The sequence below is a fragment of the Taudactylus pleione genome, unplaced genomic scaffold (genome assembly GCF_031769625.1).
Source record: "Taudactylus pleione unplaced genomic scaffold, aTauple2 ptg000025l, whole genome shotgun sequence".
Classification (NCBI taxonomy): Eukaryota; Metazoa; Chordata; class Amphibia; order Anura; family Myobatrachidae; genus Taudactylus; species Taudactylus pleione.
In genome coordinates, this window is record NW_028284427.1 from 10,248,473 (window position 1) to 10,261,128 (window position 12,656).

At 40.9% G+C, this 12,656-nt stretch overlaps 1 protein-coding gene across 2 annotated transcripts in view; it reads left to right on the plus strand.

Annotated features, from left to right (window-relative positions):
• Nucleotides 1-12,656, plus strand: part of SLIT3 (slit guidance ligand 3) — a 747,204-nt gene that overhangs the window by 535,882 nt on the left and 198,666 nt on the right. For both annotated transcript variants that reach the window (XM_088451316.1, XM_088451322.1), the window contains 2 exons: nucleotides 584-747; nucleotides 11,702-11,843. In XM_088451316.1, coding sequence (XP_088307442.1) covers nucleotides 584-747; nucleotides 11,702-11,843 — 306 coding nt within the window. The remainder of the gene's footprint in view (nucleotides 1-583; nucleotides 748-11,701; nucleotides 11,844-12,656) is intronic.

Genomic DNA, 12,656 nt, shown 5'->3' on the forward strand with positions numbered 1-12,656 from the left:
TATGTTTTATTTATATAGATTTTAATTATTAGGTGATTTATACAGAACGCTTAAAGGCATGTTAAAGGTTGGTAAACAGTGTCCAAATATATATTGTTTTTCAAGCAGCAAAATTGTAATGTCTCTGCTCCAATGCAGTTTTCGTCAGGGGCCTCTCTCTAATACTGTATATATATTTACTCAATTTAAAGACAGCAATATTAATTATTATATTAAATACGCAATATTAAGAAATTATTAATTGGTGTTTAAAAATGCTTTTAATGACAGGTGGATTTTTGTAGGTTTCTAAAGCCATCGCTTAGTAAATACGGGGTTCCTATATTTGTAATGTTAAAAACATGAGCCAATGTTCAATTCTACCCTTAAGCAGTGGACAAAGTGGGAATTTTGAAGTGGGGGTATGGAAAATCTAAATAAAAGGGATCATGGCAACTCAAAAGGGGGCGTGCCATTAAGGCGCGCCCCCTTTCATCAGTGTAGTGTACCACACCGTAGTACATCATGTTGTACTAGGCACCACTGAAGTACATATGCTACATTCTTCATATATATAAACCTAAATTGTTCTTTATTGTTTCAGACGACTTCACTCCAACTACTTATACTGCGACTGTCACCTCACTTGGCTGTCGGACTGGCTGCGTCAGAGACGGACTATTGGCCAGTTCACTTTCTGCATGTCACCAGTGCAGCTGAGAGGCTTCAATGTAGCAGATGTGCAGAAAAAGGACTTTGTTTGCCCTGGTAATTGCTTATATATTTGTATAGCCCACACATATTCCGCAGCGCTTTACAGAGAATATTTGGCCATTCACATCGGCCCCTGCCCCAGTGGAGCTTACAATCTATGTTCCCTACCACATGCACATACACATACATACTAGGGTTAATTTTTGTTGGTAGCCAATTAACCTACCAGTATATTTAGAGTGTGGGAGGAAACCGGAAAACCCATGCAAGCACAGAGAGAATATACAAACTCCACACAATTAGGGCCGTAGTGGGAATCAAACCTAAAACCTCAGTGTTGTGAGGCAGTAATGCTAACCATTACACCATCTGTGCCAGATCTGTCACCTCAACATAAAATCAAAGTTAACAATGTCTGAATTACTTTTCCAGTGACACTTTACCACTGGACATGTTCATCCATGGGTAATCCGTGTATAGTATGTGGAACACACTCCGGTGTACTAAGGGCACATAATGACCTGATCACTGGACATGATTATAGCACAATTATCTTATATTTTAAATCTTTTCCTTGAATGATTCTTAATCTTAACTCATAATAGGAACAGTCACTGAGGGTTGTTTGTGAACGAAAATGATATCAATATAAAGTTGGAAGAAAAAAGGTTGACGTCTAAACCAAATGGCAAATATGTTATATAGGTGTAGGATATTCTATGGAGTCATCAGAAAATGATTATTTATTGTAAATGTTCCCGTAAATACATTTCTTGCGAATGCTAAATCCAAATATTATTTTTAGAATTGTTTAAGCCATGCAGGGGCAAATGCAGGATTTTTAGGGGGGTTCATATATATATATATATATATATATATATATATATATCTCCAGAGAGGTCCACGCTCATGTCAAACTCCTTATAGGACACTAAAAAGGGTCCTTGCACAGATAAAAATTACAGGGGTGCAGTGACCAGTCTTCATAGAATCATAGTTTTTATTCCATACAATTGTGCAGTTTACAGCAGCATAGACGTTTCAGTCCTGTGCATGGACGTTTGTCAAGATACATATATATACTGTATATATGAACACCGTGTGTATACATATACATGTTTGAATGTGGTTAGCTGTTTTTTTTTATTATTTATTTCTAATGGTTCTGTAAGGCTAGTAACACATGGGTGCTTTGAGTGTTTGCATGTTTCAGCCCCATGACATCCAGCAATTACACCATCCCCCATGTGCAGGTATAAACAGTTTCTAGCTACCTTGTCCTCCTGTGAAAAGAGCAGGGAGCTGGGACAGTCAGTGTGGTGAGGAGGGGACGCAGAGGAGGCAGAGCCCACTCTGAGTCCCGTGATTGGTTGGTGGTGACCCCTGGGGAGGGGCCAGCCAGTGTGTAGCAATGCTGTAAAACTACAGGCCGGCCTCGGTCCCCGATATGTATGATGCCTGGCCAGCTCTTCACAGCTCTAGCTGCTGGTGGGACATTTGTTTTTGGGATGCCCCGGCACACAGATGTCAGCGATCAGCACGGCTCCGGCTTGAATGAGCTTCTGCGTATTTGCAGAAGCTCATATTGCGGCAGCTGCAGTTATAGGAATCAGACAGGCATGGGAGGGAGCGCGGCCACAGAGAGGAGCACAGGGCGCAGTCCTGTTCGTGGATGGCCCGCGGCTGGTGCAGAGATAAGACTGTCTCCATCTCTGCAAAAAAAAATGAAGTTAGTCAGGGGGGGTTTACCTCCCCTGCATGTGCTAATGCCATGTTTATAAATAGCATGCAGTTTTACATAGTAGCAAGATCACACTTATTTATAAACCTATCACTAAAACTTCACATAGAACTCCTTACCCAGCCTTGTGCAAGGAGTTTAAAATCTGCTCTTAACTGGTAAAGGTCAAAGATTTGGAGCATTTTTTTTTTAAATCAAATGCCTGAGGTGTCTCCAATAGGATGTAGTTAGCAGAACGGTGGACAGGATGCCGCCGGTCTGATTCCCGACGCTGGAAGTCCGACATAGGACTTAAGATAGGCGTCTAAATACTGACGGCTATCTTTATCCCAATGCCGGAACACAGACAGATGCCAGCCCAAACCAGTTAAGTCCAGGGCATCTTAGCTGTTAGCCATGGGGAGGGGTTAAGTTTAGGTAGCATAGCGGGGTTAGTGTTATGTTTTGGGTGGGGGAGGTTAAGGTTAGGCACCCCAATGGGGGGTTTAGGTTAGGCACCACTGGGGGGGGTTAGGGTTAGGCACTAACGGGGAGGGTTAGGGGTAGAAGGGGGAGGGTAAGTAAACTTACCCGACCCATGTTGGGATATCAACCATCGGGATGCCGCTGCTGGTATTTTGACAGGAGGCATCCCGACAGCCGGCATTACATACTGATTCAGTTTCCAATTGGTCGTATACTTCAATTTTCAAAATCACCATGCGAGGCTTGTGGACATACTTGTAGACATACTTCTGTTTTTGAGCCCAATGTTTATGTGTCAGGCCTTCAGTTGACCAGCCACTATTAGTTTGAGGGGGAGGTTGCCCTTGCGTGTCTCTTCCCAATGACCTAGGGCCTGATACTCTCACTTCCCTTAACTTTTCTAGGACCCTCCGTGAGAAAGAGGCTGGAGATGGTGATCCTGTGTGCACCTTTTACTAATAGCCAATAATAGCTTTTCCTGATGTCTCTCCTAATTTTGAGGAGGTTTATTTCAGTATAGTCCACTCACAAAGGGTCACATTTACCCAGTCATTGCCACTTTGTTCATTTAACTATGAGGCAAAACAACATTTTTATTCATACAAATTTGTGCTGTACTAAAAGGGCTTATCCTGTGTCTCCTACACCCTGCTCCAATCCTTTCTATTCTGTGCATGCACACAAGACTGCCACCTTCATTGCAAATAAAAGCAGATGTAATGAGATCTCAAGTGTACACAAGCAACATTTCCATTGCATAAGCCCTATATGCTAAACACCTATTGATTGATCTGACAGGTAATTCAACTTCTTTACTACCCTTTCTGAGACGTACATGCTAGGTATAGCCTTAGTACCATAAGGCAAGATATGTAAAATACACAAATTACATTTAGTATGTGTAATATTACTGAAATTCAACAACCACATAGCAATACAGCTCTAATATCAGGTGGAATATTAATGACAGGTAGTCGTAGGAGACCTAACTATATATGTCTTATTATACACAGTCAGCCGGGCTGATGCTGAGTCATACGTACGCCTGTTGCTAAAAGTGCATGTTGCACGTTTTTCCATAAGCATAAATATGCCTGTTTTCAGACGTATTATTATTATTATTATTATTATCCTTTATTTATATGGCGCCACAAGTGTTCCGCAGCGCCTTACATAGTACATAGAACTAATAAGTGAACAAGAAACAAGTAACTTACAGTACATTACAGTGCAGGACAGGGACACAACTTATATACATTGCTGAAATAGTGATTAAAGCACTCACAATAAGCTGCCGGGAGTTGGCGGTCCCGTGTTAGGTGCCCTAATGGGGAGTAGAGAGTAGAAGAAAATGTAAAGAGAAGCACATGAGGGAAGAGGTCCCTGCTCATGAGAGCTTACATTCTAAGGGACGTATCTTTTGTAATAAGTATAGGCTGTTGCAAATAATGATGATAGCAAATAGCGTACTAAGCATACAGGAGGGAGCACAACAAGATGCATTCTACGCTGCCTACTGGTGAATATACACTTTGGACGAGCATCTACGGACAACTCTGCATCCTGCCCAGTGTCTAAAAGGAACTGCCAGTACCATAGATGTACATGGGCTAATATCCAAATGTACAACCAGACAGAAGAAGTTATTGGCAAGGGTGTGTTTTCACAGTTCAAAAATTCAATATAGGTCCAGAGTCTTTAATAGTTGAGCACCTGTACAGTTACAGTGGAGGTCCAATGTAGATTTTGAGAAACTCAGACAATAGCCAGCCTATAGGGTGTAGCACCGTGGGTCAAAACAAGCTAAGCCAATGTGAAGGTGGTATAGAATCAGAATACCACCCTATAAAGAGACGTCTGTACCCTTTATTTTTCAAATGCACCTACTGTGATTTGTAATTTCCATTCTTGCTATTTCAGGTATTAAAACTTTTTTATTTATGGTGGCAACATGTATATGACAGACATTTACAATGGTGAAACCAATTAGCATTCAGACAAACTTCAAATGTAAATGAAAGAAATTAGAGCTACTTGGTGTATTTTAATTAAAATGTAATAATTTGGCGTACAAGGACGCTGACTGCTGGATTTGCTCACTCATTCCAATACTTATTGTTATGCCTCTGGCATTTAAATCATATCCATTTATATTACCACTATAATTGACCTATTTTAATATCAGTTTCATTTTATTGCTTGATTTTTAAAGGGCAGTGGTCTCGAATATATTAGATTATTCTATTGGAACATATTTGTTTTTTGGCACTAGCTGCTGCAGTGGTACTTCTTATTTACTATAAAAATAATAACCCACTGTGTGTATTTGTGGCAGACTTAAATAAACAAAACAGTCAAAACACAAAAATATATCTCTTTTATATTTTGGCCTTTTCTTGTTAATAATGTGTTTTCCCCCTGTAGAGCACAGATTTTCAATACTTACAACAACACACTGAACATTGGCAGGGCACACTATAGATTTTTTAAAGGATACATTTTTTTGTTACAGTGCCCCATGTTCACATTATGCTACACTGTAGTGTCCCCAGTTCCCCAATGCCACAATGCCCCTAATTCATGTTATGCCTCAGTGGCCCCAGTTCACAATATGGCACAGTGCTGCCAGTTATTATTATTATTATTATCCTTTATTTATATGGCGCCACAAGGATTCCGCAGCGCCTTACATAGTACATAAACATAGTGCACAAACATAGTACATAGACAGTTGAGCAGAACAAGAAAACAGTGTCATACAGTTTAAGACAATGCAATACAAGTACATGGTATATAAACACTGCTGCAACAGAAGCAGGATGGCAAAAGTCACGGGTTAGGTGCTTTTGAGTATAGAGCAGATAATATAAGTAAAGAAAGAATAAGCACAAGAGGAAAGAGGGCCCTGCTCGTGAGAGCTTACATTCTAGAGGGGATGGGCAAACAGACAGGGGTGACACGGATGGGGTAGAAAGTGAGCATGGGACAGAGGGTTAAGATGACAGATGGGTGGATTCCTATTTTACAGTATGTCTGGAAGTCATTTGAATTAAGATTTATGCCACTGACATTCTACTTTAAGAGGCAGTTTTTGTCGGTGTCTGTGGAAAGCCATGGCTGTTATATCAGTTTACGTGAAGTCTGACGGGTAGCTGAAGCCACTTCGTGAAGGGCTATTTAGAGAGTTTGGTTAACGTATAAACCAGCAGTCTCAAGTAAATGTAGAAATTGGTAAAAGTAGTTATTGTAAAGAGATGTTCAGATGTAAAATAATAAGTTGTGATCTAGTGTGCATTCTATAAGGCACATTTATTGATTTGGAGGGTGATGGGAGACATGTGAGGTTTGCAGGATATTTATTCCATAGTATATCCGCTGTCCGTGTGTGGGGCCTTAATAAAAGCAGAAGAATGGAGAAGTACATATAGTTATAAGTGTGTAAAAATTTTTTATAGTGACACAATGAGGCTGTAATAGTCAATTTTTGATGAAAAGAAATCTCATTAGTTTTTAGAGGAGGTGAGTGACTCAATAGGGCGGCAGTGTGCCCAGAGAGGGGAGATGCAGGGAGAGTTAGGGATGTTATATCCTTAGAGAAAATACAAAGGAGGGATTTGAAAAAAAGAAATGTGTAGTACATGGTGAGTTTTAGGTTTTTTTAGACAAATTTTAAGTAATGGTATCTTAATCTGAAATTACCAAAGATGTTGGTCAATGTTTGTTCAACTGTTTGATTAACTGTTATGTAATCACACTTTGTGCATTTAACACTTGGTGTTTTTAACCCCAGCTGCAAACAGCCCCAGCTGCCCCTAGACTGAATATAAGGAGTGGTAACCCTTGATTAAGACAGGCTACAACTGACTCAATTGGCTTGCTGATCAAAGGAGATAACTTGCTCTGAGTTGGAGCAAAAATCAGGCCAGATATATACCATAAACTATGCTTCACTGACCAATACAGACTATACAGGAAGAGAAAAAAAAAACTATGCAAGATGAGACAGTCACATACATTTGAATCCACACACGATTGCAAGCATGAGGTTCTATGCAGAATATCGGTGCAATAAGCAAGATGAGACAGTCACATACATTTGAATCCACACACGATTGCAAGCATGAGGTTCTATGCAGAATATCAGTGCAATAAGCAAGATGAGACAGTCACATACCTGAGGGATGAATGAAATAAACAGATGATTAGTCCATATTCATGCAGGATAAATGTTTGATTAACTGTTATGTAATCACACTTTGTGCATTTAACACTTGGTGTTTTTAACCCCAGCTGCAAACAGCCCCAGCTGCCCCTAGACAGTTAACATTATGCCACACATATGGGGTAGATGTACTAAGCTTTGGAGAGAGATAAAGTGAGATAACCAACCAATCAGTTCCTGTCAATTTTCAAACACAGCCTATAAAGTGACAGGAGCTGATTGGTTGGTACTTTATCTCTCTACTTTGTCTCTCCAAGGCTTAGTAAATTTACCCCAAAGTTCTCATAGTTCACATTATGTAACAGTTCCACCAGTTCACATTATGTCATAGGTCAAATTATGCCAAAGTGCCTCCCTTTTCAATTATCTGACAGTGCCACCAGATCACATTATACCACAATGCCCCCAATTCACATTGAGCCACAGTGCCCCCAATTCATATTATGCCACAGTATCAACAAGTCACTTTAAGTTAAAGGGCCACCAAGTCACATTTGGCAACACAGAGGGCCCCGATTTAGACCCGCTCGTTAGATGCGTTCGCACACAGCCGTCAGCTGCTAAATTATACAAATCCTGTGATCGTACGGCAAGACATTAGCACTCCCACTATGTCTTGGCATGCGATCGCGGTGTGTATTTAGACGCCCACCAGCCTGTCATAAGACGCCCACTTTCCCTTAGTAATACACGTTATCTCCAGGAAGTGTATTCAACAATCGGTAACATCGAGTAGCATCGGACCCATACGCAGCACTTGTGGCTGACCTACCTCAAGCACTGCAAGTGCTTCAGTGTGTAATTCAGCCATGTGACGTGAATTATGACGCTGCGACTTAATTATGCGCGCCTCTGAAACAGCGTTCAGATGCACAGACACACTTGCATTTGCACCACCACAAATGACTCGTCCTGTCACTCATTCTAGCGAGGCGTTTATGTACAGGGTGCAAATGCTTCCCGATCGCATGGACTAGTTCACGCACACACTGCATCTTGTACGCATGCGCACATTGCAAACATCGGCAGACTACGTGCGAATGCATCCTAGCGAGCGGGTCTATATCGGGCCCAGAGATCCCAGTTCACATTATACCACAGTGCCCCCAGTTTACAATTTGCCACACAGTGCACCCCATTCAAATTATGCATCACTACTCCCCTTGCGTCTCTCGTCTCTAGTTACAACATGTGTGTGGCAGCTCTTGCTTACCTACGCTGGACTTTCCACATATACATATATGCACACCGTTTGAAAATCGCTGACATATTGTTTTATCTGTGTTTGGATTATATAACGTTCACAGTTTTGAATATCATTGATAATCTTAGAAACACTAATCAGTGCTGCAATCAGCAACAGTGGTATAAAAATATTCAATATACCAATATAAGTCTAACTATGTATGTACTTTTTTATGCTTAGTCTCACTTGTACACTACCAATATAATAATTGGTATTCAATCCACACCAGGCTTCTGCAGTGAAACCAATTGCATATGTATGACCATACATGAAACACATCTAATATCTGCTCTGGTATAGTCTATAAGTAGAAAAGTTATAATGCACATTTAAAATAAAAAAATCATTTATTCATGGGTGTTTTTTCCAAACGCCACAACTCACTGATTTCAGCCTTTCTAGCTCTTTTTGGAACTCCAGCTAAATAAATAATATTTGATGGTTCCTCTCTCTTTTTGCTTGCATCTAGTACACATAATATTGACAGATGAAAAGAGAGATGACCATTGGTTACAATTTGTTAGAGTTAATGGAAATTCAAACACACAGGCACCAGCTCTCAGTGGAATCCTTGACATTTTTCAAATGCAGGGATAGGGCTCTGAGTAATTCACTTTCCTTTGTCAAGAGAGATTGCCCCTTCATGTACACAAGCAGACACTAGCAATTTTCATTTTCCCCTTTGACTTTTGAAAAATTTATCTGCATATCAAAATCCTGACATTTGAGGCTAAATGCATCTAAACATCTTTTTGAAACAGGAAAGTAGGAATGTAGGTGAGGAAAATTTAGCAGCGATTTAAAACCACAGCATCCTAAATCATTTTATGTCAATATACTTATAATATATAAAGTAGTCATTATTATTATTTGAACCACTTAACTGATTGAATTAGGTCAAAAACATCTATTTATAACTTATCCAACACGATTTTATTAAAAAAAAGGAATTGTTTGTAAAATATCGATCAGCTATAGGACTATCGATATTTGAGACATTGTGACTTTGCATTTACCCAGCGGTTGCTCCTTTCTGTTGCCGCTGGGTGGGGGGTGCTGCTGGGCTGCCCGATCAGCAGTGATTGGCTGCATGGTAGATATTGGTGGAGAGGGCAAAGATGCAGAGGGGCCGGGAGGTCCCTTTGCGATTGGCGGCTGTTGGGGGATTATATTCCGGCAGCCGTCCAGTGGTCGTTTCTGACTGCTCACATTGTTTGCAACCATTTTAGGGGACACACAGTCTGGCGTGGTCACAAATACTACCACATCAGGCAAGTGGTTAAGTGACAGTTTTCTTCCATGATGAAAGGGCAGACAGTCTTCTTACCCGGATACTGCAACTTTTTTGTTGTTGTAATTTTCAATGTCAAAATTGCATTCAGTTTTACTATTTCAGCTTGGAAAAAGTGGTCAGTATTATTTTATTTGCTGCAAAAGCATTTTGTATAGAAAACATGAGAAGCTCAAACTACTGTAGGCACTTTGACTTCTCAGAAGCTGAGTGTTTTACACCATGCAGTGCAAATGGATGGGGCAAAATAGGCCCCACCAGCGCCATAGCAAGGCATTTTCTGCCCTGTGCCGACTCCCTCCCCCTGAACATGTGACATCACAGTGTCATGCCAAGGGCACCAGGAACAAAAGCGCTGCCTGGAGCATCCTAAGGAAGAGAGCAGATCCAGAAGGGGGCGATCAGTGCAATCAGTTCCCCATGCACATCATGCAGGCAGAGAGATACAGCTGCTGCTTAGTGACAGCAGCCTCCGTGGACCCTCCGGTATGAGAGGCTGCTGCCGCTGACAGTTAAGAAGTGTTACAGTGTAGGGGGGGTCGACCTGGCCCCCTGCCGAGCCCCTCATGAAGACTGGGCACGGGTAATTAGTACTTATCCCCCTCCCCCATTCTCCTCAGTGCCCCTGATTCCTACCTCATAATATAGCTTACTGTGGGGTATATGTACTAAACCATGGAGACAGATAAAGTACCAACCAATCAGCTCCTAACTGCCCTTTTTTAAACACGTTCTGTAAAATGACAGAGGATAATTGGTTAGTACTTTATCTCTCTCCAAGGCTTAGTACATCTGCCACTGTGTTAGTAAAAGGATGATCGATAATTGGGTGAAGCTGAAGCAATTATAAGGACAATCCCAGAACACTGTATAGCTCTCCTTCAATCTAGTCACTTCACAGGTTACAATCAAGATTATCGCTAAACCCTCCTCCAGCGCTGTAGATATGCCTCTTTTTTTTCCTTCCAATAAAGTTCAATGAATTCAACACTCATTGCATCACCACGAAGCCAAGATTGCAGACACTACAGAAATTGATATAGTAACATTACTTATAAGTGATGGTAAGACATCACCCACAAGTGACAGTGACATCACCCTAAGTACACATTTTCATGAGTTGTCATATGCAGCTTCTCCCATCAGCCAATCAGACACAGGGGCAGAACTATGGGAGACAATGGAGGCGCTTGCCGCCGGGCTCCAGTTACGAAGGGGCACCTCCTCCATTGTCCACAACATATTCATTCTGTAACTATGTACCCGGAGTGTACTGTCACGGTCACCCAATTCATGGCACACCTTCCCGGCACCTGAGAAGCCACCATTCACTAGTGGAGAGCTCCATGTCAGACCATCAGCTGCTGCCTTCATCTATCTATAGCCTGTCTGCATGCGCATTGCTACATTACAGTGTCAGCAGCTGTGACGGGGTGGGGTCACCAAATTATAACTTGCCTCCGGGCGTCTGGGATGAATTTACGCCACTGATCAGACGCCGCTGACTCCATCAGTGGATGAAATCTTTGCAGTGATCAGCATTTTACACAAAGTAATAATCTGAATCTTCCAAACTGTCAAATATTCTCCATGTAGATCTGATTACAAAGGGACCGATTTAAGTTGGAAGTAGAATGGGCATAAATAATTGAAAAGAAAAGTGCACAGAAAAATAGCATCTTTCCACAGGTATACAGAGCTGAAAACCTCTCAAATTATATGTGCCTCTGCATTGGCAGCCTAGGCACCTTGCCAGTGCAAATTCACGCTAGATACAATACTAAACGGGTAGCCATTAAACTCTGCATCAACACTAAAACAATGGTTATATATATTTACTAAAAGTGCATTGTTCATAGCACAGTGCTGACATTGGTGGCTATAGTTTACGGCGCTTTCCAACAAGAGAAAACAAGTGACATACGTTGCTACAAAATGTGTAAAGTCTTGAATACAAAATGTGATACAAATGCAGTTTTCCTTTCAGCTGATACAACCTAGAACAATTGTTAGAATCACTAATGCTTTATTGTAATTTCCCAGGATCCCAAAATGAGCCTCCATCCTGCAATGCCAATGCAGTGAGCTGCCCATCTGCCTGTGCCTGTAGCAACAATGTGGTGGACTGTCGAGGGAAAGGACTTACGGAAATTCCAGCCAATCTACCAGAAGGCATTATTGAGATGTAAGCAATCATTTTATCCTAATGTCATTAGCTCTGGCATGGTCGGAACACACTGCCAGCCAAATGCACCTCTGTAATTAAAGTTCTTCAAATGTTTTCAATATTGAGACTATATATAACACAAATCACTGAGAACATATGTGCAGAAATAAAACCTCTCTTCTTCTCACTTTAATGCTTAGCGCATAGCAGCACACAACACCATTAGCACTTTGATTATTATCAAAGACTAACGTATGTCAGCTCAAGTTTGATGTTAAAATGCATTATATTCTACTTAATGCTTCATTGACTATTTTGGCTATGTACAGAAAGATTACGGCTCATATAAATTCATTTACTTTGAATATATCAAGGTATGAAAGTTTAACAAGCAGCAACAATTAGCTTACACAAATTGGAATTAGGTGGAAAGGCAGGACGGGTATTTTAATTATAAATGTATGTACCTAGGACATTGAACAGAATGGCAGAATTTACTATAGTACAACAGACTGTTCTGTATTTACTGCCTTGATGACTTTATTGAAAGTATGGGGGAAAAAATATCCCTCCGTTTACATATTGTAACCTTTCCAGTAAGTATTTTCACAGCCAAAAAATGCAGAAGGGACAATTTATGACAGATCTCGAGCAGAGCACAAAGGCACTGTTAATAGAGCGTGGCCATCTCATTTGTAGACTCTATTCGTTTGACAGCCAAGAATTATCAGTACTGATGCTTCACTCCTTTTTCCCTGCCTGTGATTTGTCTGTGTTATGGAGCAGCCTGACAAATCATTATGCATTAGATGTTGTTTGAAATAGGAAAAT